At 44.4% G+C, this 19516-nt stretch overlaps 2 protein-coding genes across 5 annotated transcripts in view; both read left to right on the plus strand.

Annotated features, from left to right (window-relative positions):
- The window catches only part of ireb2 (iron-responsive element binding protein 2), a 53033-nt gene extending 33532 nt beyond the window's left edge, over positions 1–19501 (plus strand). For 2 of the 3 annotated variants that reach the window (XM_041178301.1, XM_041178300.1), the window contains exons 14-22: positions 430–514; positions 1272–1428; positions 1509–1633; positions 7055–7159; positions 13241–13383; positions 14758–14905; positions 15022–15144; positions 15242–15427; positions 18551–19501. In XM_041178301.1, the coding sequence (XP_041034235.1) occupies positions 430–514; positions 1272–1428; positions 1509–1633; positions 7055–7159; positions 13241–13383; positions 14758–14905; positions 15022–15144; positions 15242–15427; positions 18551–18661 (1183 nt within the window). In that variant the 3' untranslated portion in view covers positions 18662–19501. The remainder of the gene's footprint in view (positions 1–429; positions 515–1271; positions 1429–1508; positions 1634–7054; positions 7160–13240; positions 13384–14757; positions 14906–15021; positions 15145–15241; positions 15428–18550) is intronic. The other variant, XR_005941833.1, reaches the window with a different exon arrangement.
- Positions 18621–19516, plus strand: part of LOC121271999 (hydroxylysine kinase-like) — a 54961-nt gene continuing 54065 nt past the window's right edge. The window contains exon 1 of one of the 2 annotated variants that reach the window (XM_041178302.1): positions 18621–18727. In XM_041178302.1, the coding sequence (XP_041034236.1) occupies positions 18704–18727 (24 nt within the window). In that variant the 5' untranslated portion in view covers positions 18621–18703. The remainder of the gene's footprint in view (positions 18728–19516) is intronic. The other variant, XM_041178307.1, reaches the window with a different exon arrangement.

A 19516-nucleotide genomic window follows, 5' to 3' on the forward strand; every position in this document is an offset into this window, starting at 1 on the left:
TCACTGCCTAGCAGGGGGTACTTCTCATCCTTTCTAATTTCAAACATGCACTTAATTGCAATGAGTGAGACACAATAGAGAGCTCATTAATCATAAGAGTGCTGAAAGCTATTTGTAGTTTGTACATGGAGAGCTTGGTGAACAGCTGCTGTACTGGGAATAAGGTACTGTCAGGTTGAACGCTGTGAGTATGGATGAGAGTCTCCTGAGTGGACTCAGTCCAGGAAAGTGCATTCTTCTCTTCAGTTTGTACAAATTAACGAAGCACATCTGTGGAAATGAGACGCACATAACGTTTGCAGTCCTTTATTGAATGGACTTGTGCTGGGTAATGGTATTGGCAGCCTATATGTATAAGTCACCCCACTGGCCTAGCAAATATACTGCAAGCGGAAGTGTAAGTAGTACTTGTCTATCTTTTTGCAACAGGTTTGAAGTTATTGGCTATGGCTGTGCGACGTGTGTTGGGAATACTGCTCCTTTGCCAGAGTCTGTTGTTGCTGGTATCCAACAGGTAAAATCAGATGTTTGCTTTGTAGATGCCATTGCATCAAGAGGAGTTTCCTTTACGACAGTGGATGCACTGAGAAACATGTTTCAAAATGTCACTTAATGCCTGCTTAATGTTTTCAACGTATGAAAACAAAATGCACTATCATATATAAGATTTGGAAATGTTTATGAATTGGGGATGGGGGAACATGGCCCAAATAACTCTCAACATTTTTCAGACTTAATCACTTTGTAGTGACTTTGTGTGTCTCAATTATGCAACTGCAGCTTAATTTTCATTGCATGCCATTTTACAATCTGAAACTCCGTGGAAAGCTGTTCACTTGTAAATTTTAAATTGGGGTTCATTCTATTTTTCCCAGCTCTAAACCTCTGCAGTTATTGAAGAAGATTGTATGGTCAATTACTGACTGAGTTTCTCTCTCTCTCTTCCCCCAACTCCCCCCCCTCCCCTCCGACTCTCTCACTCTCTCTCTCTGCCTCGCCCACTCTCCCTCTCTCTCCCTCCCTCCCCTCTCTCCCTCTCTCTCTCCCTCCCTCTCTCTGCCTCTCACCCTCCCTCTCTCTGCCTCTTGCCCTCTCTCTCTTTCTCTCTCTCTCTCTCTGCCTCTCGCCCTCTCTCTGCCTCTCACCCTCCCTCCCTCTCTCGCCCTCCCCCTCCCTGCCTCTCATGCTCTCTCACACGCGCTCTATTCCTTCCTTTCGCTACCTCTTGCCCTCCCTCCCTCCCTCCCTCTCTCTCTCTTTGTGTGGTACAGGGTGATCTTGTTGCATGTGGAGTTCTCTCTGGAAATAAGAACTTTGAGGGCCGCCTCTGTGACTGTGTTCGTGCCAACTACCTCGCCTCTCCTCCATTAGTAGTAGCATATGCCATCGCTGGTACAGTTAACATAGACTTTGAAAAGGAACCTTTAGGTGAGTGATTTGTCATTTAGCTGCTTTTCATCTGTTTAATTTGAAAAAAATGGGATTAATATTTTGCTGTTATTTTCAAGGTACAAACTCCGACGGGAAAGAAATCTACCTACATGATATTTGGCCGAGCAGGGAAGAGATTCAACAGGTGGAGGAACAACAAGTGATCCCGTCCATGTTTAAAGAGCTGAGAGAAAAAGTAGAGGTTGGTAACAACACAGTGGGAACTACTCAAGTCAGGCAACAAAACCCAAGAGGTTCTGATTCTTTAATTATATAATTTTTGAGTTGAATGCCAGGTATTCTCCTTATGTTCAGTGTGAATTGGTTGACTAAGGTCAGGCGGAGTGTGCCTATGTCTATCCATTCCCCAGGTAAATGCACAAGATTCAGTGGTTGAACAGAGAATCATTGTCATTCATTCACAGTTCTTCAGATACTGAAACAGCTTGAATCAAGTAACATTCGTGCCACATGAGTGCAGGCAAGGACCATCTCCAACAAGAGAGAATCTAACCATCTCCCCATGACATTCAATGGCATTACCATCGCTGAATCCCCCACCATCAACATCCTGGGTGTTAGCATTGACCAGAAACTTAACTAGACCAGTCACATAAATCTTGTGGCTACAAAAGCAGGTCAGAGGCTGGGAATTCTGCAGTGAGTAACTCACACCTGACTTCCCAGAGACTTCCCACCATCTCCAAGTCAGGAGTGTGATGGAATACTCTCCATTGGCCTGGATGAGTGCAGCTCCAACAACACTCAAGAACTCAACTAGGACAAAGCTTAATTGGCATCTATCCACCATGTTAAGCATTCAGTTCCTGCCCCACAGCACACGGTGGCAGCATTGTGTACAAGATGCACTGCAGCAACTCACCAAGGTTACTTCAACAGCATCTTCCAAACTTGCTACCTCTACCATCTAGAGGGACATAGGCAGAAGGCACATGGGAACATCACCATCTCCAAGTTCCCCTCAAGCTGCACACCATCCTGACTTGGAAATGTATAGCTGTTCCTTCATTGTTGCTGGATTAAAATCCCGATGTAACAGCGCTGAGTGCACCTACACCAGATGGACTGTAGTTGTTCAAAAGGTGGCTTACCACCACCTTCTCAAAGGTAGTCAGGAATGGGCAATAAATGCTGGCCTTACCAACGATGCCCACTTGCCATGAATGAACAAAAAAATACTTGTACTCCAGCTTAGAATACATTCATGCTGCCCTGTCTTTGATAGGTGGAAGAATATGCAGACTTATATCAAAGCAAAATTCTGTGGATGCTGGAGTTCTGAAATAAAAACAGAAAATGCTGGAAGAACTCAACAGGTCTGGCAGCATCTGTGGAAAGAGAGAGAGTTAATATTTCAGGTTGAGGATCTTGCATCGGAATTGATTTTCATCAAACATACACTCTTGTCAGACTGTAACTCAGACAATAAACCAACAGACACATTTATTGAACGTTAAATTAGTCAATAAGCTGGGGAGGCGATGGCGTAGTGGTATTGCCACTGGACTAGCAATTCAGAGACCCAGGGGACCGGGGTTCGAATCCCGCCACAGCAGATAGTGGAATCTTAATTCAATAAAAATCTCGAATTAAAAGCCCAACGATGACCTTGAAACCATTGTCAATTGTTGTAAAAACCCACCTGGTTCACTAATGTCCTTTGGGGAAGGAAATCTGTTGTCCTTGCTTGGTCTGGCCTACATATGACTCCAGATCCACAGCAATGTGGTTGTCTCTTAAATGCCCTCTGACATGGCCTAGCAAGCCACTCAGTTGTAACAAACCACCACAAAGTAACAAAAAAGGAATGAAACTGGGTGGATCACCCAGCATGACCTAGGCACTGGAAATGACAATGGCAATCTCAGTCCTGTTGACTTTGCAAAATCCTCCTTATTAACATCTGGGGGCTAGTTCCAAAATTGTCTCACAGACTAGTCAAGCAACAGCCTGACATTGTCATCCTCACAGAATCATATCTTTCAGATAGTGTCCCAGACGCCATCATCACTATCCCTGGGTATGCCCTGTCCCACCGGCAGGACAGACCCAGCAGAGGTGGCGGCACAGTGGTATACAGTCGGGAGGGAGTTGCCCTGGAAGCCCTCAACATCCGCTCCACACCTCATGAAGTCTCATGGCGTCAGGTCAAACATGGGCAAGGAAACCTCCTGCTGATTACCATTTATGGCCCTCACACAGCTGATGAATCAGTGCTCTTCCATGCTGAATACCACATGGAGGAAGCACTGATGGTGGCAAGGGCGCAGAATGTACTCTGGGTGGCGGACTTCACTGTCCATCACCAAGAGTGGCTCGGTAGCACCAGTACTGACCGAGCTGGCCGAGTCCTAAATGGCATAACTGCTAGACTAGGTGAGGGAACCAACAAGAGGGGAAAAACATACTTGACCTCATCCTCACCAATCTGCCTTCCGCAGATGCATCTGTCCATGACAGTATCGGCAGGAGTGACCACTGCACAGTCGCTGAGGAGACTGAGATGACATCATATTGAGGATACTCTTCATCATTTGGTGTGGCACAACCACCGTGCTAAATGGGATCAATTTCAAACAGATCTAGCAACTCAACACTGGACATCCATGAGGCGCTGTGGGCCATCAGCAGCAGCAGAATTGTACTTGAACACAATCTGTAACCTCACGGCCTGGCATATCCCCCACTCTATCATTGCCATCAAGCCAGGGGATAAACCCTGGTTCAATCAAGAGCGCAGGAAAGCATGCCAGGAGCAGCACTAGGCATACCTAAAAATGAGGTACCAACCTGGTGAAGCTATAACACAGGACTACTTGCATGCCAAACTGCATAACCAGCAAGTGATAGACAGAGCTAAGCAATCCCACAACCAACAGATCAGATCCAAGGTCTGCAGTCCTGCCACACCCAGTCGTGAATGGTGGTTGACAAATAACTCACTAGAGGAGGAGGCTCCCTATCGTCAATGTTGGAGGAGCTCAGTGCTCTGGTGCAAAAGATAAGGCTGAAGCATTTGCTACAATCTTCAGCCAGAAATGTCGAGTGGATGCTCCATCTCAGCCTCCTCCGGAGGTCCCCAGCATCACAGATGTCGGTCTTCAGCCAATTTGATTCACTCCACGTGATATCACGAAATGGCTGAAGACACTGGATAGCGCAAAGGCTTTGGGCCTTGAGAATATTCCAGCAATAGTACAGAAGACTTGTGCTCCAGAACTTGCCGCGCCCCTCGCCAAGCTGGTCCAGTACAGCTACAGCAATGGCTACCTGGCTATGTGGAAAATTGCCCAGGTATGTCCTGTACACAAAAAGCAGGACAAATCCAACCCGGCCAATTACTGCCACATCAGTCTACTCTCGATGATCAGTAAAGGAACGGGTCATCAACAGTGTTGTCAAGTGGCACTTGCTTAGCAATAACCTGCTCGCTGATACCCAGTATAGGTTCCGCCAGGGCCACTTAGCCGAACTCTCGAGGTGAGGTGAGTGTGACTGCCCTTAACGTCAGGGCCACATTTGACCATCAATGAGCCCTTGCAAAACTGGAGTCATGGGAATCAGGGGGGAAACTCTCCCCACTGGTTGGAGTCATACCAAGCACAAAGGCAGATGACTGTGGTTGTTGGAGGTCAGTCATCTCAGCTGCAGGACATCACTGCAGGAGATCCTCAGGGTAGTGCCCTAGGCCCAAATGTCTTCAATTGCTTCATCAATGACCTTCCTTCCATCATAAGGTCATAAATGAGGATATTCGCTGATGATTGCACAATGTTCAGCACCATTCGCAACTCCTCAGATATTGAAGCAGTCCATGTCCATGCCCAAATGCAGCAAGACCTGGATAATACCCAGGCTTGGGCTGACAAGTAGCAAGTAACATTTGCGCCACACAAGTGTCAGGCAAAGACCACCTCCAACAAGAGAGAATCCAACCATCGTTCTTTGATGTTCAGTGGCATTACCATCACTGAATCCCCCACAATCAGCATCCTGGGAGTTACCATTGACAATAAACTGAACTGGACTAGTGATGAAAATACTGCGGTCAGAGGCTAGGAATCATGTGTCAAATAACTCACCTCCTGACTCCCCAAAACTTGTCCACTGTTTACATGGCACAAGTCAGGAGTGTGATGGAATACTCTCCACTTGTCTGGATGAGTGCAGCTCTCAAAACACTCGAAGCTTGACACCATCCTAGACAAAGCAGCCTGCTTGATTGGCACCACATCCACGAACATTCACTCCCTTCACCACCACACACAGTAGCAGCAGTGTATACCATCTACAAGATATACTGCAAGGCTCCATCAGCGGCACCTTCCAAACCCACGACCACTACCAGCTAGAAGGACAAGGACAGCAGGTAGGTGGGAACGCCACCACGTGGAAGTTCCCCTCCAAGTCACTCACGATCCTGGCTTGGAAATATATCGCCATTCCTTCGCTGTCGCTGGCACTGTGGGTGTACTTACACCACATGGACTGCAGCAGTTTAAAAAGGCAGCTCACCACCATCTTCTCAAGGGCAACTAGGGATGGGCAATAAATGCTGGCCCAGCCAGCGAAGCCCACATCCTGTAAATGAATTTTAAAAAATTAACCATAACCAGTGCAAGTGATATATTTGCAGTAAATACAGGATTCCCAAATCTCCTTAATGTTAAAACAACAGCAGTGCTTCTTCTGCATAACTTCAATGTTAATCTCGCCTTTATAACTTTGGCTGTTTACAACCCTGGCTGTCTACTGCCACAGAGTCATCTGGTGTGCCATGTTCCCCTCGGTGCTTCATGCTGGCTTTTGTGCACTATCATGCAAGGTGTAGCTCCAAAAACCTTTTGAACAAAACCCAGAACGAAAGAAATAAACGATATTTCTCTTAACCATACAGGACTTAAAAAGGCTCTTCTCCATAAACATGTAGCGGATGATTAAACATTTATTGCAACAGCCCCATTGTATGTTTGTAGTTGCATAGAATCAGCTCCAAACACTTAGAACGACCTGTTGAAGGGTCCCCAGCTGAGAACAGTGGAACCAATCCATCAATAAATAAGGAATGTATATCTATTATAGCCTGCCTGTAGAAACAGCTTATAGTAATCAGCTTAAACCCTACAGGAGAGGACTCATCTTAGTCCTACTAACATGCTACATAGGGTGAGTGGTTCCTGTGCATTGACCTTTTTTCCCTTTTATCATGATTTGCTTGTCAGACTTTTCTGGTAAACTATTTCCATTATATAATTCTGCAGTGTTGACTTTCCCTATGTAATTCCAGACTTTAGTCACTAGGTGGCTCAGAGGATTGAATTTCTGAATTGTCTCATTCCCTCAACACTTCCACCATCTTGTAAATAAAAGCTTCTGTTTACCAACTGGGCGATGGCTCTAGTAGATATACTAAATCATAGACAAAAACACTTGAAGTTTTGTATTTTGTTTGTGTTTGAAAAATGAATGGCTGAATAAGGAACCTTTGCTTATAGTGTGTTACTTTTGGACTTACACATAGTTCACAAATGTTTTTTTTATTTTAAAACAATCTGAAAGTCTGAGTTGTTTTAACCAGAAACTCTGCTAACTTTCTTTCTAGAAAGGAAATAATCGCTGGAATGCCTTGGAAGCTCCTGAGTCGCTTCTGTATCCCTGGGATTCAAAATCAACCTATATCAGATGTCCTTCATTTTTTGATAAATTTGTAAGTAATATCAATTCTATAATCAGTGCTACTCCTTTGTTTGCTATTATACTTTAATTTTAACTCTCCTTACACCCTTTCTTTCCTGAACTCTTTTCCTCTGTCTCCCTCTCTCTGTCCATCCCGCCTCTCATCCCTCATTCCGTCCCCCACCCCCCTCTCTCCCTCCCCCTCCATCCCTCTCGCAACACCCCCCCCCCCTCCCCGTCAGTCTCTGTCTCTCTGCCCCCCACAACCCATCCCTCTCTCCCCAGTCCCGCGCTCGTCCCGCCCTCTGGCGCCCCTTCTCTCTCTTTCTCGCTCCACCCAATCATATTTAAACATGTTTACAAAGACTGCAGTGTTTTTAATATGGAGCAAAGGTCTTGTTCAACTGGTTTTAGCCAGTAGACTAGAACAAATTAGTCTCCAGTAACACTGCCAATGAAGCCTAACCAGATACATATTTATCAGTCTCAGGAGGGCTGTCTGCAGGAGTGGGGTATCGTTCACAGTTGTTACCATCTCCTGCCCCCTATTAAAAAGACAACATCCTGGGTGATTGACCAGAAAACAGCCTTTCACAAAAATGCACTGGGATCAGATTGTGTGTCTCTTGGCAGAGGAGTGAGTTGTGTAGATGATATGGGAGCTTTTTATACAAAAATGAATGTTAAAGGTGGAAACCGTTCATTCAGCAGCAGTATCACATGCTGCATCTGTCAAACAGCTGCAAAGGACTGTCCAGGCGAAAAGCTGTATGGAAGCAACATCCAGGAATTGAACTGGACCAGCCATATAAATACTGTGGCTACAAGAGCAGATCAGAGGCTGGGAATTCTGCGGAGAGTAACTCACCTTCTGACTACCCAAAGCCTGTCCGCCATCTACAAGGCACAAGTCAGGAGTGTGATGGATGAGTGCAGCTCCCACAATTCTCAAGAAGCTTGACACCGTCCAGGACAAAACAACCTGCTTGATTGGTATCCCATTCACCACCTTAAACATTCACTCCCTCCACCACTGACGCAGTGGCAGCAGTATGTACCATCTACAAGGTGCACTGCAGCAACTAATCTTTTTCAACAGCACCTTTCAACCCCATAACCTCTACAGCCTAGAAGGACAAGGGCAGCTGGCGCTTGGGAGCACCACCACCTGTAGGTTGCTGTCCAAGTCACACACCAGCTTAACTTGGAAATATATCACTGTTCCTTCGTCACTGCTGTGCCAAATATCTGGAACTCCCTCCCTCAGCACTGGTTGTACCTACACCAGATGGATTGCAGTGGTTCAAGAAGATGGCTCACCACCACCTTCTTGCCACGTTATAGGAAGGATGTGATTACACTGGAGGGGGTGCAGAGGAGGTTCACCAAGATGTTGCCTGGGATGAAACATTTAAGTTATGAAGAGAGGTTGGATAGACATGGGTTGTTTTCGTTGGAGCAGAGAAGACTGAGGGGCAACCTGATCGAGGTGTACAAGATTATGAGGGACATGGACAGGGTGGATAGGGAGCAGCTATTCCCCTTAGTTGAAGGGTCAGTCACAAGGGGGCATAAGTTCAAGGTGAGGGGCAGGAGGTTTAGGGGGGGATGTGAGGAAAAACTTTTTTACCCAGAGGGTGGTGACGGTCTGGAATGCGCTGCCTGGGAGGGTGGTGGAGGCAGGTTGCCTCACATCTTTTAAAAAGTACCTGGATGAGTACTTGGCACGTCATAACATTCAAGGCTCTGGGCCAAGTGCTGGTAAATGGGATTAGGTAGATAGGACAGGTGTTTCTCACGCGTCGGTGCAAAGTCGATGGGCCGAAGGGCCTCTTCTGCACTGTGATTCTGTGCAGTCGCAGATGGGCAATAAATGCTGTCCTTAACAGCGACGCTCACATCCTCTGAATTAATTAAAAATAAATATTTCTCATCAGATTATCTCAGAAGACAAATGAGGTTCCCCAATCATGAGCTTTCCACCACAGAAGATCTAAATATGAGCCAGGTTGCAGGCCACCTAAAGATGAGCCAGGCAGGATTCGCTGCATTGAACATTTCTAATGTTCAATTTTGTCCAGTTACAAATTCCTATTCATCGATTAATTTAAAATATTGCAGAGAAGGAGGCCATTCGGCCCATCAGCACTGATTCTCCAAATGAGCATTTCACCTCGTGTCGTTCTCCTGCCTCTCTCCACAACCCTGCAGACTGTTTCTTTTCAAATATTAACAATCATCTAATTCCTTCTTGAATGCTTTGATTGGATCTGCCCCCACCACATTCTCAGGCAATGCATTCCAGACCATAACCACTCGCTTAGTGGAAAATGTTTTTTCTCATTGTTTTTGCTTCTTTTGCCAATTATTTTAAATCCTTGCCCTCTGGTTCCCAGTCCTTTCACGAGTGTGAACAGTTTCTCCCTACCTACTCTTTCCAGGCCCCTCTTGATTTTGAATACCTCTATCAAATCTCCTCCCAGCCACCTTTACTCCAAGGGAAAAAGGTCCCAACTTCTCCAATCTATCTTCATAACTGAAGTTTCTCATCCATAGACTCATAGGCACCTGCAGCACAGAAGGAGGCCATTCGGCCCATCATGTCCATACCTGTCTGACTACCTGACTACATTAATCCCATTTTCCAGCGCTTTGCCCGTAGCCCTGAAGGCTACAGCAACACAAGTGAATATCTAAATACTACTTAAATGCTTTAAGAGTTTGTGACTCAACCACCCTTCCAGGCAGTGAGTTCCAGACTCCCACCACCCACTGGGTGAAAAAATTTCTCCTCAACTCCCCTCTCAGTCTTCTACCTCTTACTTTAAATCTATGCTCCCTAGCTATTGACCCCTCTACTAATGGAAAAAATGCCTCCCTATCTACCTTACTTATGTCTTTCATAATCTTTTACACCTCTATCAGGTCCCCCCTCAACCTTTGCTGCTCCAATGAAAACAACCCCAGCCTATCCAATCTTTCCTCAAAGCTCAGACCCTCCAGCCCAGGCAGCATCCTGGTAAATCTCCTCTGCGCCCTCTCCAGTGCAATCACATCCTTCCTATAATGTGGTGACCAGAACTGCACGCAGTACTCCAGTTGTGGCCTAATCAGCATTTTATACAGTTCCAGCATAACCTCCCTGCTCTTGTATTCTACGCCTCGGCTAATAAAGGCAAGTATCCTAAATGCTGCCTTAATCAGCTTATCCACCTGCCCTGCTACCATCAGGGATCTATGGATATGCGCACCAAGGTCCCTCTGATCTTCAGTACTTTCCAGGGTCCTATCATTCATTGTGTAATTCCTTGCCATGTTGGCCCTCCCCAGGTGCATTGCCTCGCACCTTTCCGGGCTGAATTCCATTTGCCACTGCTCTGCCCACCTGACCGGTCCATTGATATCCTCCTGCTGTTTATGGCTATCCTCCTCACTATTTACCACCCTAGCAATTTTATGTCATCCGCGAACTTCTTGATCATTCTTCCTGCATTTAAGTCCAAATCATTTATGTATACAACAAACACCAAGGGCCCCAGCGCTGAGCCCTGCGGAACCCCACTGAAAACAGACTTCCAGTCACAGAATCATCCCTGTACCATCACCCTCTGCTTCCTGCCTCTCAGCCAATTTTGGATCCAGTGTGCTACTTTGCATTGGATCCCGTGGGCTCTTACTTTCTTGAGCAGCTTGCCATGGAGGGGCCTTATCAAAAACCTTGCCAAAGTCCATGTAGACCACATCAAATGCATTACCCTCATCAACACTCCTAGTTACCTCCTCAAAAAGTTCAATCACATTTGTCAAACACTACCTTCCCTTAACAAACCCACGCTGACTATCCCTGATTAATCCACGTCTCTCCAAGTGCAGATATATTTGGTCCCTCAGAACCACCCCTGGAACCATTTCCGTAAACCTCTTCTGCACTCTCTCCAGTGCCTTCACATCCTTCCTTAAATGCATTTAGGGAGGGCAAACAAAACAAAGGAATATTCAATAAACGGGAAGATATTGAGAAGGGTTGAGGAAGTGAGAGACCTTGGAGTGCATGTCCACAGGTGGCAGGACAGGTGGACAAGGTGGTCAAGAAAGCATAAGGAATGTTTTCCTTTATTGGGTGAGGTATTAAATACGAAAGCAGGGGTGTAATGATGGAACTGCATAAAACGCTGGTTAGGGCACGGCTGGAATTTTGTGCACAGTTCTGGTCACCACATTATAGGAAAGACATAATTGCCCTGGAGAGAGTGCGGAGGAGATTTACAGGAATGTTGCCAGGGCTTGAAAATTGCAGCTAGCAGGAGAGATTGGCTAGACTAGGGTTGTTTTCCTTAGAACAAAGAAGGCTAAGGGGTGACCTAATTGAGGCGTACAAAATTGAGGGACCTAGATAGGGTAAACAGCAAAGACTTGTTTCTCCTAGTTGAGGGGTCAATTACCAGGGAGCATAGATTTAAGGGATTGGTAGAAGGGGACATGAGGAAAACCTTTTTCACCCAGAGGGTGGTGGCATCTGGAATTCACTGCCTTAAGTTGGTGGTTGAGGCTGAAATGCTCCAATCATACAAAAGGTAACTGGGTCTACGTCTGAAGTGCTGTAACCTGCAAGGCTATGGACCAGGTGCTGGAAAGTGGGATTAAAATGAGCTGCCAGTTTCTTTTTACCCTTTCTTGACTGGGGCAGGTATGATGGGCTGAATGGCCTCTTTCTGCACCATAAATTTTCTATAGTTCTAAATGCTGCACCCAGAACTGTATACAATACTCCAACTATGGTATAACTAGTGTCTTATACAAGTTCAAAATAACCTCCTTGCTCTTGTACTTTTATGCCCCTAGGATGCTGTATGCTTTATTAACTGCTCTCTCAACCTGTCCCGCTACCTTTAATGGCATATGCACCCAGGTCCCTCTGCTCCTGCACCCACTTTAGAGTAGTACTCTTAATTTCTTAATGTCTGTCCATGTTCTTCCTACCAAAATATATCACCTCACATTTCTCCACATTGAACTTCATTTGCTACCTAGCTGCCATTCCACCAACTTGTCTCTGTTCTTTTGAAGTTCTACACTGTCCCCCTCACAGTTTACAATGCTTCCAAGTTTTGTATCGTCTGCAAATTTTGAAAATGTTCCCTGTACACCAAGGCCTAGATCATTAATACTGTCCCCTGGGAAACTCCACTACAAACCTTCCTCCAGCCTGAAAAGCATCCTCTAACCATTACACTCCATTTCCTGTCACCCAGCCAATTTTGTATCCATGTTGCTACTGTCCCTTTTATTCCATGAGCTATAACTTTTCTCTCAAGTCTGTTGTGTGGTATTGTATCAAATGACTTTTGGAAGCCCATGTACACCACATCAATAGTATTGCCCTCATCATCCCTCTCTGTTTCCTTTTTGAAAAACTCCAGCAATTTGATGTATGAAAGATTCTGGAGAACTTGAATGTGTGCTGTTTTTAAAACCGTATTGTATTCCCAACATGAGTTTTTTTTTAATGTTTACAGATTCCATAAGAAGGTATTTTTTCGTCTGGAAGAGCGTGTTATGTATTTTTGTGCATATAATTTGAATCCATATTTTTACTTCAAACGTAGTTAACAATTTGAAGTTTATTCACAGTAGGCTAAGTATTCAGTGTTTTTAGACTAATGTTATATTATTGCCAGAACTGAGATCCAAATGCTAGCAGTACCATAACAAGAGTGACATTTGCATGTTGCAGAAGTCACTGCCCTTGATCTTACTTTGTCCCTCATGTATTTTTTTTCTATTTTTTGGCCTGCCCTGTTACCATTTCTTGTCTAAAAGTCTGCTGAGAGTAGAACAGCTGCCAGGTGCTTGCTTGTAACTGGACCTTGGAAATCTGAAGGAGATTATGTGGGGACAGGGTTGCTGTTTCATTAACTCTTCTGATTAGGAACGTTAGAATGTGCAGGATATTGGGCAGGACCGTTTCTGTCCACCTGATAACGTCTGTAAAGATGTATCATGTACCAATTAAGTTTCACTCTTCCAAATCTTGATCAAGCCCATGTCCTTCAGTTTACGTACCTGTCACGTGTGAACTTAACTTCTCTTCCTCTCTTCTTCCTACCCGAAGACCAAAGAGCCCAGCTGTCCTCAGTCCATTGAAAACGCCCACGTCTTGCTGCATCTGGGAGATTCTGTTACCACTGACCACATCTCCCCCGCAGGCAGTATAGCCCGTAATAGTGCTGCTGCCAGATACCTGACCTGCAAAGGGTAAGTGATTTTTTAATCATGGAAAGTATTTTCACTTAACTCTCAATTTATTGACTTTCAAGCACAGTGCTTTTCAAAAAAAATAAAAATACTTATCCCATGAATGAATAAAAATACTGGCCCATCCCTAATAACCCTTGTTCAGAGGGCATTTAAGGGTCAACTACGTTGCTATGGGTCTAGAGTCATAGACCAGGTATGGACGGCAGATTTCCTTCCCTAGAGGACATTAGTGAACCAGATGGGTTTTTATGACAATTGACAATGATTCCACGGTCATCGTTAGACTTTTAATTCCAGATTTTTATTGAATTCAAATCCCACCATCTGCCATGGTGGGATTTAAACACGGGTCCCCAAAGCATTACCCTGGGTCTCTGGAATACCAGTCCAGCGACAATACCACTACGCCACCACCTCCCATTGGATCCCATGGTTTCCCTCAAGCTTCCTGATCAAAAGCACTTGAACTTCTCTGACGAGAAGAGAGATAAGCCAACCTAATTGAATCCCTTTTATAAAAGATCACAAAACACTCATCAAAATGGCAAGATACCAAACTCATTTCATCTGTGTTTAGCTGTTAGCTTTTTGCACATTTTGGAGTGACCTTTTCTTTTGGGGTTCATAGGAACAGGAGGAGGCCACTCAGTTCCTTGAAACCATTCTGCCATTCAATAAGATTATGGCTGATCTGCCTAACTCTCTCTACCTGCCTTAGCTTTACATCCCTGATACCCTTAGCTGACAGAAATCGACCCTTCTCCATCTAGAAAGTTCCATTGATCCAGCATCCACATCCTTTGGATGCCAGATTTATACTACCCTTTGTGAAGAAAACCCCTCTCTAGAAACGCACAGTTATTGGGAATGCTGGTACAGAGACTGACTGCAATGAAAAGTAACCTCACTCACAAGCCCAGCTCAAAGCTACCCTGTTGGCTTCATCAAGGGAGAAATGGTGAGTGCTCGGAGCAGTCTTGGAATGGACGTGCAGTTACCATTTATGCTTTTTTGTCTGTTTTTCTTCTAAACACTGGGAGGGTTACTAAGCTAGACAACATGTAGAAGCTCAATCAACATGTATAATAGGATATTCTGCAGGTCTGTACATGGAACCTGATGGGTGGAAAATCACTAGTCCTGTGTTTGTGGTTCCCCTGCGTGGTCCCCACGAGCAGCACTCCCAGCATGAATTTCTATGTTCTTCCTATGTACTTCAAATCAGAGTACTTTAGGGCTAATGACTGTGCTACTTCTAATCCGCTCCCTCACAGTTCATTTAAACCAATAACCCTAATTGAAACAAGAAATTCAACCGTTGACAGAATCAAAGATATATTAACTGTGTATGAATTATTTTCTTAAACTTAGCCTCACGCCCCGTGAGTTTAACTCTTATGGAGCACGAAGAGGTAATGATGCCGTGATGACCCGAGGAACCTTTGCTAACATCAGGCTCCTGAATAAGTTTATTGGCAAAGCTGCACCTAAAACGATACATATCCCATCTGGGCAAACGGTAAGTATTTGGTGTCATTGGTGCTTTGCAACAAAAGTAAAAGTGTTAATATTTTTCTTTTTTTAAAAAAAGAATGCTCCTTTTTTCATGAAGCTGTGTGTCTTTTATCTTTACAGCTTGATGTGTTTGATGCGGCTGAAAGATATCAGAGGGAAGGCTTTCCATTGATTATTTTAGCTGGGAAAAAATACGGCTTGGGTAGTTCGAGGGACTGGGCTGCCAAAGGACCTTATTTACTGGTAAAGTTCGATTCTGTACGTTTTGTGAGAATTGCCCTGGGTTGAATTCTGTTTTAAATCGCCAGTGTAATCCTGCTATTGTGCTCTTGACTTGCAGGGTGTCAAAGCCGTTCTAGCGGAGAGTTACGAGAAGATGCACAAGAACCACTTGATTGGGATGGGTGTCATTCCCCTTCAGTTCCTTCCAGAGGAGAACGTAGACAAGTTAGGACTGACCGGAAAGGAGCGGTACACAATAATAATCCCTAAAGAACTGTGCCCCGGAGCAACAGTCAGTGTAACGGTACGGACATCAAACCTTCTGTATTTAACTTGTAAATGATGCTCATGTAGTTTACTGTCTTGTTCTGCCTGTGCACACACCATGGGTAGTGTTGAAGGGAAGCTTTCAAGGGATACAGTCTCCTTCTCATGTGTTCCCTGCTTCCGCCCAAAGAATCACGCCTGGCTTTTCTGTCACCACATTGTGGTTGGTTAAGACACATCAGTTGGTCAAGTCCTAAAGAGCTCATGAGAAATCAAAACTGTCTTTCCTCTTAACCACTGTCTTCCCCCCTCCCTTCCTTCCTTCCATCCTTTGCATGTGAGCCTGGGTGGATAGTCCTGGCACGTTCAGATCATCATAGCTGAGAATAATCTCAATACCGTCCTCAGAGCTCATGTGCTGTCCCCCCAGGGCCATTGTAGCAGGAATCCCGCCCCCATTTAGTTTTCTTCCTTCTCCCTCAAGACTGACGCACCATTAAGAGTTCACATCAGCTAAATTAGCACATATGGGAGGAGTGGGGTGTCGCATCTCATGCATTGCTGGATTTATGTAACCCAATTGTTTGTTGTCTTAATCAGCTGACAATCAGGCGAGGGTCACCTGATGGGGCCCTGTTATTAAGGGGATTTACACTCATGATTTCCTAACAAACAACAGCTGCAAACCGCATTCAAGTTTTTCCTTTTCTGTTTCCCTTTTTATAGTTGCTTACTGAATGAATGATTTATCTAGCAACAGCTGGCAGGGGAAGAGTGGCACAGTGTAGTCTGAGGCTCTGGTGCTTGGAAGCGAGGTTACTTTGACAGGCATTTTATTAAGTGACTGTTCATAATTCTTACACTTTGCCTGTTCAACAGCTGAAGCATGAGATAACTTGTCCTCTTGTACATGAGGGGACAGGTTCTCTTTCAATGAGTTATACCACATTTGGAAAGATACTTGTCCTGTTATGGAGTTCTTCATTTCCCTTACTTGCCCCTTCCTCCTACAGTCTGTTAGTCACAAGCTCGATGCCACCTATCCTATACTTGATGTGTTAGATTAATTTTCGATCTTTCGACCGTGTCTAGCAGCGAGAGGCCACGCCCAGCACTTCACTTCCTTAATTGGGGGAAAAGGGCAAGTTTTCTTTTTGTCTCCTTACCCTGAGTCTCACTGGGTCTGAATCAAACTGCAGTGCATACATAGGTTTTCTAATGCTGGCCTCCAGCATCAAACTCCCTGCCACCCGCACACACACCGCTGAAAAACTAGCTGCAGCATTCTGAGATCACTGGTAAAGTGCACAACATGTCTTTACTTTGGAAAAACTCAGCAGGTCTGGTGCTGCCAGACCTGCTGAGTTTTCCAGGTAATTCTGTTTTTGTTTTGGATGTCTTTACTTTTTTTCATTCTTGAGTCACTCTTGGGTTATGGGTCTCACTGGCATTGCTGGATTTTATTGGCCGTCCTGAGTTGCCTCTTCAAAATTGATTAGTTTGCTAGGCTACTTCAGAGGGGACTTAAGAGTGAACCATGTTGATGTGGGACTGAAGTCATCTATAGGCCCAGGCAGGGTAAGAATTCCAGATTTCCTTTCCTAAAAGACATTTGTGAAACCAGTTGGGTTTTTACAATAGCCCAACAGCTTCAGGATTTCCATGAACGCCAGCTTTTGGTTTCATGATTTTTTAAAAACTAAGTTCAAGTTTTCAAACTGCCATAGTGGGGATTTGAGTTTTGCATTCTCTGCACTACCCCTCCAATAACACCATTACACCACTGTACCCACTTAAGTACAGTCATATTTTAAATGAAAGGGGAGATCTCACTTTCCTGAAGCTGTGGTATTGATAGAAAGTTTGAAAACTGGGTCATGCCCATCGCAGTGCAGGTTGCACATGGTTAGTTAAATGGGTTTGTGCCCTTCCTTCGTTCTGAGCATTATTCTATGTGAAACTCTGAACCAAGATGGCTTACACATTAATGAGTCTGAGCAACGGATGGCGAATCTAATTTAAAGGAACATATTTTGTCTCTAAGATAAAAGCAAAATACTGCGGATGCTGGAAATCTGAAACAAAAACAAAAATTGCTGTAAAAACTCAGCATCTGTGGAGAGTAGGACAGAGTTAACGTTTTGAATCTGTGTGACTCTTCAGAGCTGAGTTTTTGCAGCAAACACTTTTTGTTTCATATTTTGTCTCTACTTTGAGTCTCTCAGCAATACTGTTATAACTGTAAACAATTGCACCAATTTGTAAAGGCAGGAAGTATCCTTACCTGCTTCCCCCAACCCCTGATTCCACGCTGACCTCTCTCAATATAGTTAACACGCCGCCTCAGGGCTGTCACGAGATTCCATCCTTTGATGCTTCTGATTTCCTGTTTTCTTATTGATGCCTGGTGTCCGTTCTTCTCTTGGGATTTTCACTGTGTTACAGCTGCTATCTAAATGAAAACATATTATTTTAGCTCTTAAATTACCAGCATTTTCACCTTAACCCTAAGGTGTGATTCTCTAAGTGAGCTCCAAGTGAGCGAACCTCCCCATGACGACAGTTTGCTGGAACAGTGTGACTCTTCCCACAGGCACCTCTTTAGTAAATCAGCATTTCAGCTATATTGTGAAACCTGCTGTAATGACTCTTGGCTCTCCCAGTTATAGCTTTGGGAATGAGGTTGGGGAGGGTGGCAGGGGAGGGGGTGCCAATGATAGGCAGAACTGCAGGTGACGTCAGACTGACTGCAGTTTCTGGAGAATGTTCTGACTGGGACTGATGGTGTTTGATAATCCACTGCCTCTGGTTTCTGTTCTGAATGTCCATTTAATACGTGGATTACATTCAGCCAGCAAAATGTGTTTCAGACTCTGAAAAAAAAACGGCGGTTGCTGGAAATATGAAGGAAATGCAGAAAACACTGCAAGCGTTCAGCAGGTCAGGCAGCATCTGTGGAGACAGAAACAGCATTAACACTACAGTTCATCCACCTGAAGCATTAACTCCCTTTTTGTCTCCACAGTTGCTGTCTGAGTGTTTTCCAACATTTTTAGTGTTTCAAATGCAATAAGTTTAAAAGCTTAATCAGCAGAAGAGTGAAAACTGAACTCTTGTTTGTCCCATGATATAATCTGATATTAAATATTTTGTCTTGCAGACAAACACAGGAAAGACATTCAAAGTTGTAGCTAAGTTTGACAATGAAATGGAAGTCACCTTTTACAAGCAAGGTGGCATTTTGAACTATGTCGCTCGAAAGATGTTATAACAGCTACCGCATCTTTTGACTTCATCTGCAACTGATCTAGGCATGGCTTGGAGTTCCCTTCAACAGGTGACATTATTTACATCCAGTGCTCTTGGAGTGATGGGTATGGCTGCTGAAGTCTTTCATGCTAGGTGTGCTGTATGTTTCGGAACTATCTGCTTGCAGCTCAAGAGACCAGCTATGAATGGAGTCCTGGCCTTGCAAGTACACATGATTTCTTCCTTTTAAGTTTATAATCATTGTATTGATCATTCTTTTATTTGTAACTTAAACTCGTGTGTAAAATGTGTATGTGCGTGTGTGTGTGTGTGTGTGTGTGTGTGTGTGTGTATTGCAAAACTGCCCCATTCAGGTCTGAAGATGAACTACATTGCTCATTCAGTTCACCACTGCCTTTTCTCTGCACAAGGTTTTGTCACTGTGGGATTTATATTTTCTTTTAACTAGCCCTATTTAACAGCAGACACCTCGATTTTTAAATCCTGCTTTTCCACGTTTTTTTAGCCTTGTCTCTGCCTCCTGTTGTAAACCATTTCTCAAAATTAAAAACAATGGGCGACATGAGCATTCAGAACACTGTGAAATAAAGCCGCCTGCGGTGGGGGAACAAAGAAACAGAGAAAGACTTGGGATAGAAGCAGCGTGTCAAATATTTTGAGATTATATTTGCTGTCTGTGGAGGCAAGCAAGAATCCATCTCGCATCCGAAGCCTCAGATGTTTGGTGTTGTATGATAAGTGTCCAAGCAAATGTATTTCAGTGGTAATTTTACCGTACAAATGCTACTGATGAACTGTACATTTTTAATAGGTTGTAAGAATAAACGAGTCAAACCACAAATCTGGGTCCTGCTGT

The sequence above is a fragment of the Carcharodon carcharias genome, chromosome 32 (assembly GCF_017639515.1).
Source record: "Carcharodon carcharias isolate sCarCar2 chromosome 32, sCarCar2.pri, whole genome shotgun sequence".
NCBI classification, from domain to species: Eukaryota; Metazoa; Chordata; class Chondrichthyes; order Lamniformes; family Lamnidae; genus Carcharodon; species Carcharodon carcharias.